The following is a 24,725-nucleotide window of genomic DNA, read 5'->3' on the forward strand; positions in this document are numbered from 1 at the left end:
TGCAAAATCAGTTCATCCCCCAGAGAAGGAAGGATTCAAAGGGGGGAAAGGGGCCACAGTGGTTGACAAAGGAAGACAGAGATTGCATAGCATTAAAAAAAAAGGAAGTATGACAGAGCTAAGGTGAGTGGGAGGACAGATGATTGGGAAGTTTTTAAGGAACAACAGAACTTAACTAAAAAGACATTACGGGGAGAAAAAATGAGGCACGAACACAAGCTAGCCAGGAATATAAAGGAAGATAGCAAAAGCTTTTTTTTTGGTATGTGAAGAGAAGGAAGATAGTTAAGAACAATGTTGGGCCCTTGAAGAATGAATTGGGTGAAATTGTTATGGGAAACAGAGAAATGGCAGAAGAATTTAATGAGTACTTTAGATCTGTTTTCACTAAGGAAGACACAAGCAATCTCCCAGATGTATGGATGGGCCAAGGACATAGGGTTACAGAGGAAATGAAACAGATTGACATTAGGAAGGAAACGGTGATGGGAAGACCGATGGGACTGAAGGCTGACAAATCCCTAGGTCCAGATGGTCTGCATCCTAGGGTACTAAAGGAGGTGGCCCTGGAAATTGCAGATGCATTGGTAATCATTTTCCAATATTCCTTAGATTCAGGATCAGTTCCTGAAGATTGGAGAATGGCTAATGTTATCCCACTTTTTAAGAAGGGAGGGGGGGAGAAAACAGAGAACTATCGACCTGTCAGCCTGACATCAGTGGTGGGGAAGATGCTAGAGTCCATTATTAAGGATGAAATAGTGGCATATCTAGATAGCAGTGATAGGACTGGTCCAAGGGTAAATCATGCTTGACTAATCTGATGGAGTTTTTCGAGGATGTAACTAGGAAGTTAGACGGGGGAGATCCAGTGGATGTAGTGTACCTTGATTTTCAGAAGGCATTTGATAAGGTCCCACATAGGAGATTGGCGGGTAAAATCAAAGCTCAGGGCTTCGGGGGGGGAAGACATTGACATGGATAGAAAACTGGTTGGCAGATAGAAAGCAAAGGGTAGCGGTGAATGGGTGTTTCTCGGAATGGCAGGTGGTGACTAGTGGGGTGCCACAGGGCTCGGTATTGGGACCACAGCTGTTTACAATTTACGTCAATGATTTGGATGAAGGCATTGAGAATAACATCAGCAAATTTGCTGATGATACTAAGCTGGGTGACATATGATGAGGATGTTAGGAGAATTCCGGGTGACTTGGATAGGCTGGGTGAGTGGGCAGATACATGGCAGATGACGTTTAATGTGAATAAGTGTGAGGTTATCCACTTTGGGAGTAAGAACAGGAAGGCAGGTTATTATCTGAACGGTGTAGAGTTAGGTAAGGGAGAAATACAAAGAGATCTAGGAGTCCTTGTTCATCAGTCACTGAAGGTGAATGAGCAAGTGCAGCAGGCAGTGAAGAAGGCTAATGGAATGTTGGCCTTTATTACAAAGGGAATTGAGTACAAGAGCAAGGAAATCCTCTTGCATTTGTACAGAGCCCTGCTGAGACCTGGTGTATTGTGTACAGTTTTGGTCTCCAGGGTTAAGGAAGGACATCCTGGCTGTAGAGGAAGTGCAGCGTAGGTTCACGAGATTAATTCCTGGGATGTCTGGACTGTCTTACACAGAGAGGTTAGAGAGACTGGGCTTGTACACGCTGGAATTAAGGAGATTGAGAGGGGATCTGATTGAAACATATAAGATTATTAAGGGATTGGACAAGATAGAGGCAGGAAATATGTTCCAGATGCTGGGAGAGTCCAGTACCAGAGGGCATGGTTTGAGAATAAGGGGTAGGTCATTTAGGACAGATTTAAGGAAAAACTTCTTCTCCCAGAGAGTTGTGGGGGTCTGGAATGCACTGCCTCGGAAGGTAGTGGAGGCCAATTCTCTGGATGCTTTCAAGAAGGGGCTAGATAGGTATCTTATGGATAGGGGAATCAAGGGATATGGGGACAAGGCAGGAACCGGGTATTGATAGTAGTTGATCAGCCATGACCTCAAAATGGCGGTGCAGGCTTGAAGGGCTGAATGGTCTACTTCTGCACCTATTGTCTATTATCTATTTTGGTTGGTCAAGTATGATGGCAGAATATAGTATTAATGTTAAGACTCTTGGCAGTGTGGAGGATCAGAGGGATCTTGGGGTTCGAGTTCATAGGACGCTCAAAGCAGCTGCACAGGTTGACTCTGTGGTTAAGAAGGCGTATAGTGTATTGGCCTTTATCAATCGTGGAATTGAAATTAGGAGCCGAGAGGTAATGTTGCAGCTATATAGGACCCTGCTCAGACCCCATTTGGAGCACTGTGCTCAGTTCTGGTCGCCTCACTACAGGAAGGATGTGGAAGCCATAGACAAGGTACAGAGGATTTTTACAAGGATGTTGCCTGGATTGGGGAGCATGCCTTATGAGAATAGGTTGAGAGAACTTGGCTTTTTCTCCTTGAAGCGACGGAGGATGAGGTGATCTGATAGAGGTGTTTAAGATGATGAGAGCCATTGATCATGTGGGTAGTCAGAGGCTTTTTCTCAGGGCTGAAATCGCTGCCACAAGAGGACACAGGTGTAAGGTGCTGGGGAGTAGTCAAGGGTAACTTTTTTTTAAACGCAGAGTGAGTGCATGGAATGGGTGCTAGCAACAGTGGAGGAGGCAGATACGATAGGGTCTTTTAAGAGACTTTTGGATGGGTACATGGAGCTTAGAAAAATAGAGGGCTGTGGGTAAGCCTAGTAATTTCTAAGGCAGGGACACGTTCAGCACAACTTTGTGGGCTGAAGTGCCTGTATTGTGCTGTAGGTTTTCTATGCTTCAAAAAGGCAACAATTATACCAGTGCCTAAGAAGAATAATGTGAACACAAAATACTCTGCAGATGCTGGGGTCAAAGCAACACGTACAACAAGCTGGAGGAACTCAGCAGGTCGGGCAGCATCCGGGGAAATGAGCAGTCAACGTTTTGGGCCGAGACCCTTCGTCAGGACTGAAGAAGGAGGGGGGAGGGGCCCTTTAAAAAAAAGGGGGGGAGGGTGTGAAGGAGAAGGCTGGTAAGTGCCAGGTGAAAAACCAGTAAGGGGAAAGATCAAAGGGTGGAGGAGGGGAAGCAGGGAGGGGATAGGCAGGAAAGGGGAACAAGGAGTATAAGGGGAAAGCATTATGGGTAGTAGAAGAAGGCAGAATCATGAAAGAGGTGATAGGCATCTGGAGGAGGAGGCAGAGTGAAACTGGGATGGGGGAAGAGAGGGGGAGGGAATTACCGGAAGTTGGAGAATTCAGTGTTCATGCCAAGAGGCTGGAGACACTCACATCTAAAGTGATAAAATGCTTTGAGAGGTTGGTCATGACTAAACTCCTGCCTCAGCAAGGAGCTGGACCCATTGTAATTTGCTTGTCACCACAATAAGTCAACAGCAGATGCAATCTCAATGGCTCTCCACACAGATTTAGACCACCTGGACAACACAAACACATATGCCAGGATGCTGTTCAACTATAGCTCAGCATTTAATACCATCATTCCCACAATCCTGACTGAGAAGCTGCAGAACCTGAGCCTCTGTACCTCCCTCTGATATTGGATCCTTGGCTTCCTAACTGGAAGACCACAATCTATGCAGATTGGTGATAACATTTCCTCCTTGCTGTCAATCAACACTGGTGTACCTCAAGGGTGTGTGCTTTGCCAACTTCTCTACTCTCTCTATACCCATAACTGTGTGGCTAGGCATTGCTCAAATACCATCTATAAATCTGCTGATAATACAACCATTGTTGGTAGAATCTCAGTTGGTGATAATAGGGTGTACAGGAGAAAGATATGCCAACTACTGGAGTGGTACCACAGCAACAACCTGGCACTCAACATCAGTAAGACAAAAGTGCTGATTGTGGACTTCCAGAAAGGTAAGACGAAGGAACACATATCCTCAAAGAGGGATCAGAAGTGGAGAGAGTGAGCAGTTTCAAGTTCTTGGGTGTCAAGATCTCTGAGGATCTAACCTGCTCCCAACATATTGATGCAGTTATAAAGAAGGCAAGTCAGTGGCTATACTTCATTAGGAGTTTGAATAGATTTTGTATGTCAACAAATACACTCAAAAACCTCTATAGGTGTGCCATGGAGAGCATTCTGACAGCCTGCATCACTGTCTGGTATGGGGAGGGGGGCGCTACTGCACAGGACTGAAAGAAGCTGCAGAAGGTTGCAATGACCAAAAGAAGCTACAGAGGGTTGTAAATTTAGTGGGCTCCATCTTGGGTACTAGCCTACAAAGTACCCAGTACATCTCCAAGGAGCAGTGTCTCAGAAAGGCAGTGTCTATTATTAAGGACTCCAGCAGCCAGGGGATGCCCTTTTCCCACTGTTACCATCAGGTAGGAGGTACAGAATTCTGAAGGCACACACTCAATGATTCAGGAACAGCTTCTTCCCCTTTGCCATCTGATTCCTAAATGGATATTGAACCCTTGGACACTACCTCGCTTTTTAAATATATATTATTTCTGGGGGGGTTTTTGCAGGATTTTAATCTATTCAATGTATGTATACTGTAATTATTGTTATTTTATTTCATTTTTCTTTTATATTATGCATTGCAATGAGCTCCTGCGAAGTTAACAAGTTTCATGTCACATGCTTGGTGATAATGAACCTGATTCTGAGGATGGTCGAACTTAGTAGAGGTCTCTCTGTGAGGGCGACTAAGGTTGGGCTTGGGCTTTTTGTTCGAGAGGAGATGAAGAGGGAAGATATTGGATAGAGGAGGTCGTAGGATTCAACCAGGAGTGGCTTTGATGAAGCACAGGGTGATACTGATAGGATCGAGGACTTGGAGAAACTGTGAGCTCCAACTTTTGCAGATTAGACTGTTTCATTAAAATGGACCATTTTTTTTTGTTTTTTCTTTACTAACCCTTTAGTCAAATTAAGAATTATAAAGTAATTTTTTTAATTGTATGCAGTATACTGTTATTTCATGGCATTAATTTGTAACAGGGTAGCAAATTACACAGCATCCACACAAAAAGGGATCTGGGGTGGGAATGCACCTCAATCTTATAAGTGAGTCTGGAGGTTGTCTTCCTTAGACTTGCACAGCTAAGGAAAGCAGCATATTTCAGTTGCTTCCATCATTATAAACTGCCTACAGCAGAATGTAGTACACAAGGAGAATAGAATGGGTAAGGCACTAAAAGACACAGAGTGTTTGTCAGGGCCCAGGCCCTTTCCAGGCCTTCAAAACTATTAGAAACATCACTATCCCACACCCACAAGAGACGGAAAATGCACTAGAGCCTAAACATAATGAAACTCAGCATTCTACAAACAGGGTAGGATTAGTGTTAAAAGATACAGGGGAATTTGTCACTTTGGTACGAGGGTACCAGAATGTGCAGGTAATCTTAAATCTAACTTAAATAATAGTACATGAATGATGCTTACCTACAATGAAATTACTATTTACTCACCTTCTTGGGAGATAACTAAGCAGGAGTGAGTTTAAACCAGTCAAAAATAGAAGGAAAAGAGGACTATTGGAATTAATAGGAGCAGGCTATGCAGCAGGGGTAGCAACAGTCAACACCCTAGAATAGCAGAATTTTAAAAATAGATACAATCCCTCCAGCAGAAAATAAGGGATATTACTGGAGAAAAATATCAAGATCAGGTACAAACTAATCGGATTGGTCAAAATGCGTCCCAAGTAATTAATGATGCGGTTAAATTTCTGAAGCCTCTTCAAGATCCAACAATCCAACAATCAACAACCATGTAGACCTCATGTTGAAGGAAATGCATAAACCTGAGATCTGTGCTGCGTATGCTAGTTGGTTACTTACCATGATTGGCACCAATTACAACTTGATGCACATTGTACCAAATTGGGTCTCAGATAAGCATCTAAAAGAATGGGTCAGAGAAAGGGTGCCATTGTGTTATTAGAAGCCTTACAATAACCAGAGTACTGGGTACCTGTGAAGATGATAAAGGAAGGTTTTATTCCACATTCCCCGACATGGAAATAATTCAACCTATCCTTTGAAAAGGGTTCACAATGTTGGTAAATATCATCAGAATACATAGATATCCTTGAGTAACCCACGAACACATGCTATTGTTATGAATGATACTGGGAAAGGGACAGATTTATCAAGATGCCATCAAGGGGGAGACCACTAGTCTTGTCCAGAAGAAATGACAAAGCAGAAGCTTACAAATTGTGGTTTCAGTACTTCCAAAAATTGTTTATTTTGCCTGTGAATAACTAGGCTTTCTTACAATGTGCATTGGCGAGACAGGCATATTACATACCAACAGCAGCCACAAATTATACCAAGGGATGGAGGCAATGCCCTTTGGACAGTCACAATATTGCCACAGGGAATGTGATGTTAGATCTTGCCATTGAAGGATGAACTTTGCCTCAGCCAGCAAGTCACACAGTAATGAAGGAGAACTTCAAGATCCAACACACTGATACAGATGAATATCTGTGTGACTATGCTGTTACTGAGTTGCTACCAATTCTTCACTTGACTGCAGACTGGACACGAGTTCATCAATGGACTAAACACACTAAAGTTATTAAAACACACACTGGTAAGGCAATGAACTATTGAGCGACCCAGGCTTTTGAAGCAAGTTTTGGAATTGAGGGACAAATGCTCAGATGCATCTGTGGGCAAGAATAGTATCACATGCTGCTGAAATACCAGTTTTATGTACTGTGATAATTATATTGCTCCATGTATATCAGCTAAAACAGAAGGCTGAAATAATAGATACAATTTTCAATATAAAGTGCATGAATTTAGTAAGTAAATGCTATTATTTATAGATTGCAAGTGTTGCACATCTACCTGGGTTCCATGGCAGTCCTATGGGCAGTCAACAGAATTGGAAGAGGATAATGATCTTTGAATCATGAGGAGGGAGATGGTGGCCAGAAGAAACAGCAGCCTACAATTAGTGGATTTGATCAGTCAAGGACAGGGGAAGTGTACAAACCAATTGTCCTTGTTTACCCCCGTTTTGTGGACTCTGAACTGATTCTTGCTCTGGGATAATCTAATCAGAGCAATTGAATGTGGACACAAGGAGCTTCAGCTAATGAGCTGCTAAACCTGAGACCTTTCTCCGATGGATAGCTACTTATTATGCAAAATGCCGTATGTACCAAAGTACCATATGCACTGCATCACTGCCTGATACAGAAATTGCATCATCTCTGATCGCAAGACCCTGCAGCAGATAGTGAAGTCAGCTAAGATCATCAGGGTCCCTCTTCCTGCCATTACAGACATTTACACTACATGCTGCATCCACAAGGCAAACAACATTATGAAGGACCCCACACACTGCTCGTACAAACCCTTCTCCCTCCTGCCATCTGGGAAAAGGCACCGGATCATTTGGGCTCTCACGACCAGACTATGCAACAGTTTCTTCCCCCCCAAGCTATCAAAATCCTCAATACCCAGAGACTAGACTGACACCAACTTACTGCCCTCTACTGTGCCTATTTGTATTGTCTTTTATTTATTGTAATGCCTGCACTGTTTTGTGCACCTTATGCAGTCTAAGGTAGGTCTGTAGTCTGGTGTTTTTTTTTGGTGTTGTTTTCACAGTTCCGTGTAGTTTTTGTACTGTTCCATGTAGCACCATGGTCCTAAAAAAAATTGTCTCATTTTTACTGTGTACTGTACCAGCAGTTATGGTTGAAATGACAACAAAGACTGACTTGACTGAAGTGATCTGTAATCTCATTAAGACTGTCTGAGTCACCTCACTTAAGTGGTTTGGATTAGCCAGTTGAAAGACAAATGCACAAGGCTTGGGTGGGCAGAACTATGAAACAATGTTAGTTGTAGCCCTGGACAAGAACCAGTAAGGTAGAGAACCAGGTAGGTCACAAGATCTTGAGCCAGTAGGATAGAAATTCACTTTCAACTGACAAGGAACACTTTAAGAGTTAGGAGCTCCAAGTACATAGCAGTGATAACTCTCCAGCAACCAGAGAACAATCATCTTGGATGAGGACCCCACGGACACATAGAGATCAGGACCATGAGATACACCTGGCCAGCATAGACTCCTTTCCTGGGAAATACTTTTTCTCTTCATTGACCATTCATGGTCAAGGATTCCAGTGGGGTGCACAGAGGTAGTTTGTGAACCGACATGCCTTTTAGTTGAGACAATAAAAGTTACTTGTCTGTACAGAGTCTGTGCCTCACTGATCATTATTACAAGGGGTGATTCTTGTAACAGCTTGCCACTGCCTTATTTTAAATTTGTTCTTACTCATGTTACATACCCAGTAACTGGGTGTCTGACCAGCAGAGAAAGAAGAATCCGTTGGAGTGTAGTGGTACTATATTTAAAGGTGTTTATTAATAAAAATAAGCAAAACCACATCAATAATGCAAATATACATATAACATAAGGTAGCAGTAATAAACCTAAAAGTGTAGGAATAATAATAATAAGCAATAATAAACAAGCTCTATCAATGTCTAGGGGTAAATGAATTGTCATAAATTGTATAAAGTTCAGTTCATGAGTGCTGAGGTAGTTATGCTTGTGTTGTAATCGTTAGAGAGAGAGCGCAAGAGATTAAGCAGTTACAGTCAGCAAACCTTCCTGTTGCCTTTTGATTCTGTTGCACTGTTGTTGTGGTGGTCATTCAGCTATGACCCCTCCGTCCTTCTGCTAGACCGTTCTTCTGTGGTGGACTCGTCACTCGGGCATGAGTGGACACACACACGTCCCCACCGGCCCTGCTGTAACACTGAGTTTTACTGACCGATCTCCTGGTTCGGTCTCTGAAGCCCCCACCTTTCTTGTGAGTTCCAGCACTCAGTGTCCACTGGCGTGTCTGGAGGGCGTCTCTCCAGACCTGTCTTTTTATCCCTACTAATGGGGTCTCAGCTATCCATCAATTCTGAATGACTGTGTTCATCAAATCATGCCACTCCTACAGTCCACTGAGGAATGTTAACGAGCAAACTATTGTCCTTGCAGTGAAACAGTAAATAATTCAAAAGGAGTCACAATACAGTTAATCAGCAATCTCCCTCTCTTATCTGTCACAGATGTTCTTGCCCGTTTTTCTTCTCTTTCTCATGGTCCTCAAGGGGGAATGGTTAACTCTTTACCCCATTGTCCATCACTCATAACACTAATCAATCCAGATCGCTGCTCAAAACACCAAACTGCCACATGATTATGCCTTATGCACTCAGTCAGCAAACCCAACTGAGCTATATCTTCTCACACTTTGGATCTCTGATTTGCTGCAGCTCAAAGTTTAAGGCTTCTGACACACAGTTGGACCGTGATAGTGTAATTGTGAACTCTTTCCCTTATTGAAGATTCTGCCTTCACACAATGTTTAGGAACTTTAAAGGTGTGTATCACATAGAACTTCTGTAAAACATCTTGCTCCATTCCCCCTCAATCTTATTTCACTAGATCACATTAACTTGAGTGTAGTTGAAGTTCACTCAGCCTCTTCATGTTAAGTCCAATTGTAAACTTTCTCATCTGCCTCAATTGTTAGTACACCCATCAAGACCCCAAATTGTACTCACTACTTTTAGGTTGGTGTCATGTCCAGCAAGATTTTCCTAGTTTTTTTGAACACCATTTCTATTCCCACTTGTTTCTTGCACAAAACCACCTTCATAAGTCTCACTTTAAGCTTATTCTTTAAACTTTACCCCACTAACTCACATTGAAGTGGAAACCAATTTACATCCAGTCCTTTGCTAAAAACGACTGCATCCATTTTCCCCAAATTATACCATATACAAGATATTGCAGGATTATCATGTTATTTTACAATCTTTGCTTAACACATGTTGTTAGCCCAGTAACAGCTATTCATTTGCTGTAGTTCTCAGCTCTTCTTGAATATATGCTGCCTAGTAGGGCACTATGGTCTTGTTTAGCCCTACACTATTACAGGACAGAGTCAGAGTTAAATTCCAGCACGATCTATAAAGGAATTTATACATTCTCCCCATGACAGTGCAAGTTTCCTCATACAGTCCAAAGACATACTACTTGTTCGTTGTAAATTGTCCTGTGATTAGGCTAGGACTAAATAGGTGGGTTGCTGGGCAGTGCCCCTTGTTGGGCCAGAAAGGCCTTTTCCATGCTGGATCTCAAAATAACTAACAGTAACTGATCTTGTCTCAAATGTAGGAAGCAAGCAGTGCTCACTCCATTGTCAAGTAAGATATTAGACTAAAAAGGGTCTTTAACAAAATGTCTACTCAATCAGCAAGACAGGCAGTGATTGAAAACATTACACTTTAATTGAAAAATCAACATATTCAGTACATTATGTTCAAGTTCTGACCTGTATGTCAAGTTAAAATGGTGATAAATAGTCATATACATCTTAAACAAGTACAAGAAAAATATAATCGAGGAAGCAGCTTTCCACAGGCTTCCCCCCACCAGTCAGTTGTACAGAGCGCCCATGACAGATCACTGGACTATGCAACCATCCCTCCCAGGATGCACATTCACAAGCAGCATCAATTTAAAAAAAGAAAATTGGGAAAATTACTTTATACACACACTCAAGCTCATTAACAACCAAAATGAGAAAGTCTTCCCCTCCCCCAAATACTCAAATATTGGAATGCTGTTAACAGTTTCAAATTGTAAGTTTATTCAAACATTTCTTCCTGAGCTGAAGCAGACTAGCTCAAAGTATCCAACTGACTTTTCCACAAAGCTGGGAGTGATGCATCTGAATTAAACCATCATCCACAAGTTTTAAAATAATGAGAATTAGAGTTATAAACTTTCAAGAATGAAGTTATTTAAACAGCATATTTTTTTAAACAATCTAAAGTTATTTTGTTTTGGTCTTTGCTTTGGAAAGTGAAAATGTAGAAATTGTAAAATCCTGAGAAACAATAATGTAAACATTTGCATCCATGGCAAATGAAAATTATTGCACTTGATTTGATAGCAGTCTTGTACTCATCACACAGACTCCAGGTTTACATCAACTCTACAGATTGGGCAACTTATATGTCCCTGCAGGAGAGAGTTAAAATAAATCACGAGTAAATTTTCCTTTTAATACTGTTGTTGCAGCAAAAAAGTAGTTAATGTACATCACATGCCTGAAAATCTCACTAGCAAGAAGCAAAGATAAATGTCTGAAATTTAGACCTATACTGGTGAAATCTCAGTGCTTAAGGTACATGTCTATAAAAGCAAGCTAATGTTTGTTTTTGCTACAAGGCGCAAGAATCTACAAGGATTTAAGTATTTAAGACTGACATTTTTCGATTATTGTAAATGGACAACTGCCATGCACCAAGGCACTGCCAAAACTAGATAAGCACACAAAATGTTGGAGGAACTCAATAGGTCAGGCACCATCCATGGAGTTGAATAAACAGTTGAGTGGGCCAAAGCTCAAACTTCATCAATGCAATAATTATGACAAGAACAGTTTTATCTCAAATGATGGGCAAAACCAATTCTATTTGAGGCCACGCAAAATAACTACATTATTCCCATGTCATTTTTAAGCCAAAGCTCATTCTACCCTTCACTCTCCCAAAGAGTCTGAGAATTAATGAAATCTGAAGTTAAATTAAATCTGCCTTTGTAGATGCTCGATTACAAAAGTGATCTTTGCAGAAACTGTCCTAGAAACCAAATCGATATTTTGAACTGTGAAAGTCCTAAACAAAGGACAAAATAATGCATTTCACAATCAATACCTTTAACCAGCGGTCAATGCACTGACTATGATAATCATGAAGGCAGGGCAAGATCCTCAACTTTTCTCCTGAAGAATAATCATTGAAGCAAATATGACATCTAACAAGAAAACATATGCATTACAAGGAAAGTTTTCCAATGCATTTCTTAAAACATTTCTCAAAACATTTAAAGCCATTTACAAATGTAAGGAAAACAAACCAGCAAAATCATAAGTAAATCTCCAGTGAGAATTCTGAATGTCTAAATTCTGGACAAGCAAACTTTAAACCTGATAATCTTGGATCAGGAAATCTATTCATCACAGAGACATCTTAATTTCACATGCCATTCCCAAAGTAGTACAAGATAATGTACTTAGTACAACATTGAGGTATAATTCTTCCTAGAACAGAAGAGATTCAAAGCCATTGTCAGGAATGGAAAACAAGCGACAGGCTGCTTTTAAGTGGCCAGAGGTTCATAAAATTGAATACTTGGAGCCAGATTTAGGAATGCAGAGATGAAAGTGAAGTATTTTACTTCACTTATAATAGTAAATACTTAAAAATAGTATTTTTCAAACAGCACAGACATAGGCCAAATGGTAACCTCTTGCTAATAGAGCTGGAGTGATAAAGCACACACACTCTGACATGGATGATCCAAAACCCAGCTGCAAAAGGAGGGTGGTTAGGCATGGGGCTAGCAACCTCATTGCATAAAAACCCAAAGCTACAGAAACACCAAAGACCTCATCCCTGGGAGAGGAAGAATCTTTGTGTAGAAGACGAACAAAGTTGTGTGGTGAAAGTGGAAACCACAGGGCTGATCAACCTTCTATCGGCCCAGGACAGAGGACACAGGTGAACTGTCAGCTGCCTGTGCCCAAGCAGGGGTGAGGAGCTCAAGAATAAAGGCCTTCTGCCAAATTTCATTAATAACTTAACAAATAGAGGACTAGAACACACACAAAATGCTGGTGGAACACAGCAGGCCAGGCAGCATCTATAGGAGAAGCACTGCTGACGTTTCGGGCCAAGACCTTTTGTCAGGACTAACTGAAAGGAAAGATAGTAAGAGATTTGAAATCTCTTACTATCTTTCATTTCAGTTAGTCCTGTCGACTGTGCTTCTCCTATAGATGCTGCCTGGCCTGCTGTGTTCCACCAGCATTTTGTGTGTTGTTGTTTGAATTTCCAGCATCTGCAGATTTTCTCATGTTTGCTCTTTAAATAGAGGACTAGGTCAAGTTTTAGTTGAAATTGTGATATAGTTGGTCCTATGCACTCCATTTCAGCCTAAATGTATAAAGTACATGAACTAGCATGCATTTAGTGCCCATTGATCAGAGGAAGCATTAGATTAAAATGGGATGCTCTATAGATTTTCCAGCAACAAAACACTAAATACATATTTGTAAAGTTTATACATGTTCAAGATTAAGTCACAACTAGTACATGACTTTAATCCAAGTAAACCATTTTAAGAATTATCAATCCTGTCGGGGTAACCCTCAAAGCAAATTTACCATTCAGCATGACAAAAAGCTATTTCAAATAAATCTAACTGAGACATTTACTTACTGTGTCTTTCCTGCAGCACATTTTGGGTCAAAAAACTTTATTGGCAATCGGTTAATATCAGCATTACTGAGTTTCTTCTGTGCAACAGCTGAACCCTGGCTTTCTTCAAAAGCTAGCAAATCCTACATGAAAGATTCCCAGAACTGTTAGAAATCAGGAAAATTTATGTCTGAATATGATAACTAACACATTTCTTAGTAGCACAAAATGAAGCTCACCTCATAGTCATTGCCATCATTTATATCTTCATTTATATACATTGAGGTAGTTTGATGCCGGCTGTGCCTTCTGTTTCTTCTATTTCTGCCTAAAGTAATAATTGTTCAGTTTACTTTGAGTACAATGAATAGAAATGCTGCAAATCAAGGCTTAAAAAAAAAACAAAACCAACTTGCTCTGCCAAGTTGAAGAGTGTGCATGTTCCAGTATACTCTCAGTTACCAAAATAACTCACTGTCAAAGGCAGAACAGGAGAATGAAGGTGATCCTTAATGGAGGACATTTGGACCATTTTAGCCCAAAGGTAGAGTACTGTCCAAGTGTCTTAGGCACGTGTAAACATACTGAAATTAAAAGATTCTATATATAAAAAATATAAAGAGCAGTAAACAGTAAAAAAAAATCAATTTGTGTGACCACACCTTTGCCTGTAAAACTGCATCAATTCTTGTAAATATATAGGCATGCAGTTTTATAAGAATTGGCTGATAACGAGTTCCAAGATACTTGAAACAACCTAATTCTTCTACAGACTTTGGCTTGTTTCTCCAGACAATTCCAGACAGCCATCATGATGTTGAGATTAGGGCTCTGTAGAAGCCATACCAGCTGTTGCAGAACCCCATTTCATTTGGACACAAGTTCTTTATAACACTGGCTGCGTTTGGAGCGATTGTCCTGCTGCAGAATGAAATTGGGACCAACCAGATGCCTTCCTGCTGGTATTGCGTGATGGATACAAATCTGCTTATACTACTCAGCATTGAGGATTCCATTATTTCTGAGCAGATCACCAATTCCACTTACAGAAATGCAGCACCAAACCTGCAATGACTCTCCATACTTCACTGTTGGCTGCAGACACTCATCCATGTAGTGTTCTCCAGCTCTTCTACAGATAAGCTGCTTCCTATGAGCCAAAAATTACAAACCGTGACTTATCCATTCCACTTGCTGCAGCACTCCAGTCTGTGTTCTATACATAGCGAGTCTTTTGGCTGTTTCCACTTTGGAAGAATGGCTTTTTGGCAGCAACTCTTCCATGAAGATCACTTCTTCCAAGACTTCTCCAGACTGTGGAGCAGTTCGTGTTTTCTGAGTTCAGAGGTAATAGCAGTGCTGGACTGCTTTCAATTTAGAAGGGATGTCGGCCACGGAAACTGAATGCAGCAAACAGGCAAACGTACAACTGTTTCTGATCCTCAGTCTTGCCCATTTCTTTGTGTTTCTTCAGAAGAGCTTGGATAGCACACCTTGAAACTCATTTCTGCTTGGGAAAAACCTTGCTGATGCACGACAACCACCTTGTGTCTTGCTGCTATGCTTAATCTTGCCATGGTATAAAAACTGATGATTTGAAGGTTAAAGTGTCACATCTGCTACATCCTCACTGTTTGGTTTGGTTGTCCTTTATCCAATCCTTCTACACTCATTTCTGTTTCAATCAGTTTTGTTAAGTCAGACCATTGATCATTAGAACCTGCTAGCTATGTTTGTTTAATCATGCACTGGGCTATATACCTACAAAGTTATCAAGTTTTTATTTGAAAAGTGATATATTAATGTTAATTTATTTAATGGAAATAAAAAATTTTCAGGAACATTTTGAAATCAAAAATTTGCTCTTTTCTACTGACACTAACCCAGTAGACAAAAAGTAAACATCTAAAACAAAATTTATATTAAAAAAATATAGATTGCCCAAGACCTCTGCACAATACTATACAATTGTTGTTGTTGGTCCTTCGGAATCGAAGATGACCACGACTTCTGTCAGGTGGAGGGTTTGTGACTATGGGTCCGGAGGTGACTGGTGAGGTCAATCCGGGTCCTGAAAGCTCGCCCACATGTGGGACACAAGGGTAGGTACTGCAGTGGAAGTGGAGGTAGCTCGAGGCTTGCGTGTGGCGTGTCTGATTTCTGCTGCATACTCTCCTTTAGTGGTCTTGCTCCACCAGGTTGGGTGGTCCAGAGCAAGCGATTCCCAGCTACTGGAACTGATGTTGAGGTCTTTGAGGCAGTCTTTCAAACGTTTCTTCTGCCCTCCAACTGAGCGCTTGCCCTGGCTCAGCTCTCCATACAGCAGCTGTTTTGGTAGTCGACTGTCAGACATCCTGACAACATGGCCAGCCCATCTGGCTTGGGCATTCTGTAGGAGGGTGTAGATGCTGTCGATGCTAGCCCACTCCAGGACCTCCGTGTCTGGGACTTTATCCTGCCATCGTACGTGGAGATGTCTGTGGAGGCAGCTCAAGTGGAAGTGGTTGAGCTGTTTTGCTGTAGACAGTCCAGGTCTCGCTGGCTTAGAGGAGGGTGGTGAGAACCACTGCTCAGTAGACCTTCAGCTTGGTGGTAAGGCTGAGTCCTCTCTGCTCCCATACATTCTCACGGAGTCTCCCAAAGGACTCAGCCTCATCACTATACAACATGGTTACAGGCAAAGAACCAGTAATGTCATGGCAACAGCATTGAAATTTGATGCAGCAAACTGGAGGACAGTTCCTTCAGAGAACAATCTTGCCAAAAAGCCCAAGGAAAAGAAGTCTGAAAAACCTAAACCAAAACATTAAAATACAAATTTGTCATGCTCAATGAATTGAATGAGCCAAGCATCTGTAATTTATGATTGAATTTGTGTTTCCACTAGATTCACATGTTGCAAATCAAAGGATTTTTAAGGACAATTGGTTTATTAAGAAGTCCTACATTGCTCTGCTTTATTACCCACATCCTATCGCTGTACCTGCATTAAAATTAAACCAAATACACAAGTGTGCAACAATTCTTACCAGTTGTGACAAAAAACCTTTGCAGATCATGTGGAACAGGATCAATTACTTCTGAAGCCAACATGTCATTCCTGTGCTGATACTCCCTGCATCCAGGTTTTCCACAATATCCAATATCTGCAGAAGCCAATAAATCGGCATATTCCCCACAACCAGGCAAGCCACAAAACCCATGGAAGGAGTTCTCTCTTGTCTGTAAACAATAGAAAGTGAACAATTGTTTGCACTTATTGAGTCATACCCATTTTCTCTTTGGAAGCTAGAAAGATTTCAGTTGCTCAGTGTGTTGCCCTTAAGGCATTCGTTTAGTTTATTATATTTTCTCTTTAGTAATTCGTTTGTAATTGTTTTCTAGTTAAAGAAAAGGTTGTTGAAAGTAAATCCATTGTCTGTGATATATCACGGCATGCGATGACGTCACACCCAGTTTCGCTGTGTCTTGTGAGAAAATACCGGTTTGGAGAAACAGGAAGGAGGGGTCTTGTGTGTGCAGGATCAGCGCAAGAAAAGTTTTCTTTCTATGCACTAGAAACATCGTAGAAGCAACGCCGTAAGTTCATAAGATAATGGATATGTTGAAGTAAAAATGTTAACGCTGATTCTGTTATAAGCAATGACGGTTAATAAAGTTTATGTTCTTTGTTATTTAAAGAGTTGCGGATAGTTTGTGCTGAAGTATTTAAAGCAGGTGGCGCAGGTAGATTCTGACTGTATGTTGTACTTTAATGTAATATAGTTTGTAGTTTTATTTTTCCAAATATTTATGATGTAAATGTGATGCCAAGAAGGAAATAAATACTGTATATATTTTGTACTGTTTTATCAACAGTTTTCACCATATGTTAATGTGGAAGAGTGAACAGTAAACAGTTAAATCTTACTGGGATCACGCCTCATTGGCTCCAGTTTATACTTGGTGTTTAGTTCAGAGTTTTGGACCTGTGCGAGAACACTACACTCAGCATGTAGTCAATGGTTATATACCTCAAATAAGAGTGGAGACTAAGTTATAGTCCAAGTACTTTTAAACATTTTCATTTCTCAAAGTTTACGACTGGAAAAGACAGTTAAATTAGATCAATAGCTGTCTACTTGCATATTAGAACCAACTACAATATTGTCAAGTAAACAAAATTTAACAATTATTAGAAAACTCAATAGAAACCTGTCCATGAGGGCAAATTGTAAAAATTGGTAAAGAGATCAATTCTAAATGAGCCAAAACAATCTGAAATCTGACTGCAGTCAATTAAATCAAAACCAAAGCACTTATGAATTTGTAAATTGTCCTCTTTCTTCTTTACCCACAGTTGCCTTTAAGGAATTAACTAACTACAATTGCCAAATCAATGCTGCATTAGGCTGTAGTACCTTGGAAGATTTTGGAAGGGTTGAATAACCATTATTTTCAAGAGGCTCCTACCAATTTCACAATGAAGGTGCTCTACTTACTGCATGGAATTGACTTCTATGTTCAGGAGACTGAGCTTCCAAATCAAATTGTGCCTGCCCAAAAATTAAAACAATTAAAAAATTAAAAAGACAAAAATGAACAAGAACATATGTAGTGACAACTGATGAAATTCAATACTATGATGCTATGATACTATGGCCTGGGAAAAATGGAGGCCAATACAAACTGAAGGTAGCAACACTTAAGTACTCAAAACCCTCAAGGAACAATGAACTCATTAAAATTGATCTGAGATATTTCTGTTAAATATGACATTAAATTATATCAAACTTAAAACTCAGCAAAGTTTGAAACAAAAAAATTGCCTCAGTGTTTCAGGTCAAAGGCCTTTTGCCGAAATAGTGGTCTGACCCAAGCTTTCGAGATTGTGTTGATCTTCATACATTAAGTATAGCCAGTCTCTAGCTGAACTACTGGGCACAGTTCTGACCACAATTTAGAACGATTTTATGTTTTGAGACAGTATGCAGAGATTAATCACAAGGACCACAGGACTAGCCCAGTGCCTTATATGTTGCAGTCTAAAGTGCATGCAACAAACAAGTTTCTAACAACACCCACTTACAGGCACTGAATAATATGTAAATTTGATTTTAAGTGGCTCTTTGGGTTATCTTCCATTAATTTATGGCTCCAAGTTAAGGCAGCTAAATAATTTAAGGTACTCACTTCAATTAAGTCTAGAAGTCTAGAGAAAAAAAAAGTTAATTCTTCATTAGTAAATTATGAGCCATGGATGCATATCCTAATTAACTGAATAAAGACTAGAACAAGACATCATGCGTTAAGGGTGAAAGGTGAAATATTTAGGAGAACTTCTTCCCTCAGAGGGTAGTAAGAGTGTGGAACAAACTGTCAGCAGAAGTACTCGATGTGGGTTCAAAGTCAATATTTGAGAAGTTTGAATAGATACATGGATGGCTATGATCTGAAGGCAGGTCAATGAGAAGAGGCAGAATAATAGTTCAGACAGGCCAAAGAACCTGTCACTGTACTGCAGTGTTCTAGGATTCTCAGGTGAAACAGATCACTGAGATGAACTAATGTTAACAAGAGGAATTACTAACAAGAAAAAATCTGCAGATGCTGGAAATCCAAGGAACACACAAAGATACTGAAAAAACTCAAGACCTGCCAGCATCTATGGAAGAGTAAACAGTCGATGCTTCAGGCTGAGACCCCTCATCAGAACTGGAGAAATGAAGATGGGAAGTCAGTGTAAGAAGGCAGGGGAGGGGAGGGGAGGATGAAATACAAGGTAGCAGGTGATAGGTGAAACCATGAGAAGGGGAAAAAAACCATGAGGACAGAAGGCCATGGATTAAAGAAAAGGGGGAGGAGCACCAGAGGGAGGCAATCAGGATGGAGGCTACCAAGACAGAATATGCTGAAAGAAAAGATAGTAAGAGATTTGAAAGTGGGAGGGGGAGGGGGAAATCCGAAATGATAGAAGACAGGAGGGGGAGGAACTGGGATGTTGATTGGCAAAAGGGATACACAGCTGGAGAAGGGAAAGGATCATGGGACAGGAGGCCTAGGGAGAAAGAAAGGGCCCAGGCCCATTAACTTCCATTAATGTCTCTCTTCCCCTTCTTACCCCATCCCTTATTTATTATTCCCCCCCTTTCTCTCTGCCCCTCTCAATCACACCTTGCCTGCACTCCATCACCCTCTGGTGCTCCCCTCCCCCCCCCTTTCTTTCTCCCTAGGCCTCCTGTCCCATGATCCTCTCCTTTTCTAGCTCTGTATCCCTTTTGCCAATCAACTTTCCAGCTCCTCCCCCTCCTGTCTTCTATCATTTTGGATTTCCACCTCCCCCTCTCAAATCTCTTACTATCCTTTCTTTCAGTTAGTCCTGACGAAGGGTCTTGGCCTGAAATGTCAACTGTACTTCTTCCTATAGATGCTGCCTGGCCTGCTGCATTCCACCAGCATTTTGTGCGTGTTGCTTGAATTTCCAGCATTTGCAGATTTCCTTGTGTTTGCATTTTTAAAGACAGAATGAGGTGTTACTCCAACACGAGTGTGGCCTCATCACAGCAGTAGATGAGGATATGGATTGACATATCAGAATGGGAAGTGGAATTAAAATGGGTGGCCACTGGGAGATCCCTCTAATTCCACTTTAGTGGATGAAGCATAGGTGCTCAGCTAAGCAGTCTTCATCAGGTCTCACTGATATACAGGAGGCCACACCAGGAGCACCAGATACAGCAGATGACCCCAACAGACTCTCAGGTGAGGTGCTGCCTCACCTGGAAGGACTGTTTGGAGCCCTGAATAGTGAGGAATTACCAATTAGTTCAAACTGATCTGCACATTAATAAGCTTGGAGATCACTAACCTATTTACTCTAATCGCTACAGCTTGGAAGGGTACTTCATGCTTTCCTAAAAGTAGTCAAAGTTTCAGAAGTAGCCACATTTACCTGTAGGTGTCTGGCAAAAGCTTCATCCTCTTCTAGTTGAGCAAATCGAACATAGTTATCAGCTAAATCATCATCTATTACAATTGGAGAGTCTGTGCTCCACTCAGAGGATGCTTTAAAGAAAAATTAGATGGAACACAGAATTACCATAGTTTTAAAACATCATTTCCAAAGCTTGCAGTCAAAACATCAGAAATCACCCTGAGCAAATTAGTTATGCATACTTGAGTATAGGTGGCCCCAGAACTAAAGACCCTTACATATATTTATTGGGCACTATGCGTTGAAGACAAAAGAAGAGCAAGTATATTTGCTACAGAATATAATCAAAATTCAACTAATCAAACTGTGGAAAAGGACCAAAAGAAGGATACATAGTGAGGAATAGCATATAATGGAATCTGCCAATCATCTTACAAACTAACCACTATGAATCAGACAGCAGAAGCAATGCAAGGGCCAAATGGGATTACTGAAAACATCATAGCACTAGACAGGTAATTGGTGCCAACTTTGCCTGCTGGACAGAATGGTGTACTTCAGGCACATGAGAGCACGGCCAATTCGCAAAACTGCCAGATCATCCTTTGTTTCAGTAACTGCTTCAAACTTGCAAATTGCATGTTTAAAAAATATCACTACCTTGTCCAAGAAAACATACATAAGTTTATTTCAAGAATTATTAACTCAGATGCTGCCAAAGCTTACTGCAATGAAATGAACTTGTGTTGATAGTGTAATTTGACTTGTGTAGAGCCAAACAGTTCTTGACAGCCTTTTCTATTGAAGGGAGGCCACATAATGTGCAATATCTATGCTTGTATGATATCTTTGAGTTATAAAAGTTTAACACTTCTGGTACTGCAATGGATAGCCCTTTCTCAACTAGAAAGGATATGTATGCTTCCTGTGTTGCAATGTTACAATTATACCAGGAGGAAAAGGTCAAAGGAAACCCAACTAATGGGATTAAGAGCTGCTACATAGGCACTGTAGCTTTAACTAGATCAAAGTTAAAAACTCAATGACCATTGATGCAACTGAGCTATCTGTTCATGTTAGTTCAATGACAGAAAATTAAGCTTCTTTCTGCAAAACACTTGTTACATTTAATCCTCAAGCTAATAGCTAATCTTGTTTAAATTTTTAGCAAAAAAGTGGACAAGATACCACATTTTATGCCCAAGACTTGCTTCAATTTCCAGCAACATGATCTCAGAGAATTCATTCAGTAAAACATATCTAACTCCCTGCAAATAAATCTAATCGAGAAGAAAAGTTTACAAAAGATTGAGAGCTTAGGGATGTTAAGAGATCTAGAAGATTATAAGGGTACTAGGAAGGAGCTTAAGAAGGAAATTAGGAGAGCCAGAAGGGGCCATGAGAAGGCCATGGCAGGCAGGATTAAGGAAAACCCCAAGGCATTCTACAAGTATGCAAAGAGCAAGAGGAATGGACCTATCGAGTGTGACAGTGGGAAAGTGTATGGAACCAGAGGAAATAGAGATACTTAATGAATACTTCACTTCAGTATTCAAGATGGAAAAGGATCTTGGTGATTGTAGTGATGACTTGCAGCAGACTGAAAATCTTGAGCATGTAGATATTAAGAAAGAGGATGTCCTGGAGCTTTTGGAAAGCATCAAGTTGGATAAGTCACCGGGACTGGATGAGATGTACCCCAGGCTACTGTGGGAGGCGAGGGAGGAGATTCCCGAGCCTCTGGTGATGAATTTTGCATCAGTGGGGATGGGAGAGGTTCCGGAAGACTGGAGGGTTGTGAATGTTGTTCCTTTATTCAAGAAAGGGAGTAAAGATAGCCCAGGAAATTACAGACCAGTGAGTCTTACTTCAGTAGTTGGTAAGTTGATGGAGAAGATCCTGAGAGGCAGGATTTATGAACATTTGGAGACGTATAATATGATTAGGAATAGTCAGCATGGCTTTGTCAAGGGCAGGTCGTGCCTTACTAGCCTGATTGCATTTTTTGAGGATGTGACTAAACACATTGGTGAAGGAAGAGCAGTAGATGTAGTGAAAGTAGATTTCAGCAGAGCATTTGATAAGGTATACAAGGCTTATTGAGAAAGTAAGGAGGCATAGGATCCAAGGGGACATTGTGTGGATCAAGAACTGGCTTGCCCACAGAAGGCAAAGAGTGGTTGTAGATGGGTCATATTCTGCATGGAGGTTGGTGACCAGTGCAGTGCCTCGGGGATCTGTTCTGGGACATTTACTCTTTGTGATTTTTATAAATGACCTGGATGAGGAGGGATGGATTAGTAAGTTTGCTGATGACAAAGGTTGGGAGTGTTGTGGATAGTGTGGCGGGCTGTCAGAGGTTACAGTGGAATATTGATAGGATGTAAATCTGGGCTGAGAAATAGCAGATGGAGTTCAACCCAGATAAGTGTGAAGTGGTTCATTTTGATAGGTCAAATATGATGGCAGAATATATTAATGGTAAGACTCTTGGCAGTGTGCAGGATCAGAGGGATCTTAGGGTCCTAGTCCACAGGACACTCAAAACAGCTGCACAGGTTGGCTCTATGGTTTAGAAGGCATACGGAGTATTGGCCTTCATCAATCGTGGATTTGAATTTAGGAGCCAAGAGGTTATGTTGCAGCTATATAGGACCCTGGTCAGACCCCACTTGAAGTGCTATGCTCAGTTCTGGTCACCTCACTACAGGAAGGATGTGGAAACCATAGAAAGGGTGCAGAGGAGATTTACAAGGATGTTGCCTGGATTGGGGAGCATGCCTTATGAAAACAGGTTGAGTGAACTTGGCCTTTTCTCCTTGGAGGGACAGAGGACAAGAGGTAATCTGATAGAGGTATACAAGATGATGAGAGGCATTAATCGTGTGGATAGTCAGAGGCTCTCTCCTCCACCCCCCACCCCCAAGGCTGAAATGGCTACCACATGAGGACACAGGTTTAAGGTGCTGGGGAGTAGGAACAGAGGGGATGTCAGGGCTAAGGCTTTTTTACTCAGTGGAGAGTGCGTGGAATGGGCTGCCAGTGATGGTGGTGGAGGTGGATACGATAGGGTCTTTTTAAGAGTCTTTTGGATAGGTACATGGAGCATAGTAAAGTAGAGGGCTATAGGTAAGCCTAGTAATTTCTAAGGTAGAGACATGTTCGGCACAACTTTGTGGGCCGAAGGGCCTGTATTGTGCTGTAGGTTTTCTATGTTTCTAGAACTAGTTGTTGTGGCTAGGATACTAGATGAAAACCCATCAAATGTGCATTCAGAAAAATTCAATCTGTCAAAATAAGTTTAATATCAAACATTTTCTTTGATATGTTGCAAGAAAATGAAATAAATACAATGAAAACTATATATAAACAGAAATAACTAATGTGCAAAAGGCATTGGATAAATACAATAAATACCAAGAATACAAGTTGTAGAGTCCTTGAAAGTGAATCGGTAGAATGAGGAATCAGATTGGTATTGAAGTGAGCAAAGTTATCCACACCGGCTCAGGGTAATAACTGTTCCTGAACCTGATGTTGTGGGAACTAAAGCTTCTCACTACCATTTGGCAGGAGATGCAGAAGACAGCATGGTCTGGATGGCTCCACGTACAGGTGCTCAGTGATGGGGAGAGCTTTTCGAATGATGTATTAATGCACAAACTGAAATTAGTCATTCTTCCTTTACATAAAAAAGGATGATGTCTTTATTCTGTTGAAAAACCACTTCTGTTAATCCAAAGACTTGACATCCACGAACGAAGCGAAAGCAGTACTTCATTTTGAATTACAAGCCAAGTCCACAAAATAAGCTGATAGATTGAAATCTCACATCTAGTTCACTGGTAAACTTACAGTAGAATTCTATGTTTGGTTGGGCAAATTTCCACTTCCTTTGCATGGTCAAGATTATGTAATCCATTTAAGAGCACAAACACTAGATCATGAGATATAGGAGCAGAAGTGGGAAATTTGGACCATCTAGTCTGCTCTGCCAATCATAGGATGATCCAATTCCTCCAGTCATCCCCACTTCCCTGCCTTCACCCCATACTTTTTGATGCCCTGGCTAATCAAGAACCTAAACACACCCAATGACTTGGCCTCCACAGCTGCTCATGGCAACAAATTCCACAGATTTACCACCCTTTGACTAAAGTAATTTCTCTGCATCTCAGTTGCAAATGGACGTCCTTTAATCCTGAAGTCCTGTCTCTTGTCCTCGAATCCACAAATATGGGAAATAACTGTCATATCTAACCTGTTCAGGTCTTTTAACATTGGGAATGTTTCTATGAGATCCCCCCTCATTCTCCTGAACTCCAGTGAATACAACCTAAGAGCTGCCAGACATTCCACATACAGTAACCCTTTCATTCCTGGAATCATTCTTGTGAATCTTCTCTGAACCTTCTCCAAAGTCAGTATAGAACATAGAATAGTACAGCACATTACAGGCCCTTCGGTCCACAATGTTGTGCCAACCCTCAAACCCTGCCTCCCATATAACCCCC

General features: G+C 41.0%; 1 protein-coding gene and 1 long non-coding RNA gene across 3 annotated transcripts in view; one reads left to right on the forward strand and one right to left on the reverse strand.

Moving 5' to 3' along the window:
• LOC132403897 (uncharacterized) overlaps positions 1–24,725 on the forward strand; it is a 78,731-nt gene that overhangs the window by 2,233 nt on the left and 51,773 nt on the right. Inside the window, exon 2 of one of the 2 annotated variants that reach the window (XR_009515383.1) lies at positions 16,683–16,877. The exons of the other annotated variant lie outside the window; for it this stretch is intronic. This is a non-coding gene — a long non-coding RNA (uncharacterized LOC132403897). The remainder of the gene's footprint in view (positions 1–16,682; positions 16,878–24,725) is intronic. 2 annotated transcript variants of the gene reach the window in all.
• The window catches only part of si:ch211-59o9.10 (uncharacterized protein LOC561841 homolog), a 37,417-nt gene continuing 19,529 nt past the window's right edge, over positions 6,838–24,725 (reverse strand). The window contains exons 5-11 of the mRNA XM_059987694.1: positions 20,230–20,342; positions 17,780–17,833; positions 16,328–16,520; positions 13,538–13,626; positions 13,320–13,441; positions 11,754–11,853; positions 6,838–11,055 (exon numbers count right to left, since the gene is read on the reverse strand). Of these exons, the coding sequence (XP_059843677.1) occupies positions 11,002–11,055; positions 11,754–11,853; positions 13,320–13,441; positions 13,538–13,626; positions 16,328–16,520; positions 17,780–17,833; positions 20,230–20,342 (725 nt within the window). The 3' untranslated portion in view covers positions 6,838–11,001. The remainder of the gene's footprint in view (positions 11,056–11,753; positions 11,854–13,319; positions 13,442–13,537; positions 13,627–16,327; positions 16,521–17,779; positions 17,834–20,229; positions 20,343–24,725) is intronic.

The sequence above is a fragment of the Hypanus sabinus genome, chromosome 13 (genome assembly GCF_030144855.1).
Source record: "Hypanus sabinus isolate sHypSab1 chromosome 13, sHypSab1.hap1, whole genome shotgun sequence".
NCBI classification, from domain to species: Eukaryota; Metazoa; Chordata; class Chondrichthyes; order Myliobatiformes; family Dasyatidae; genus Hypanus; species Hypanus sabinus.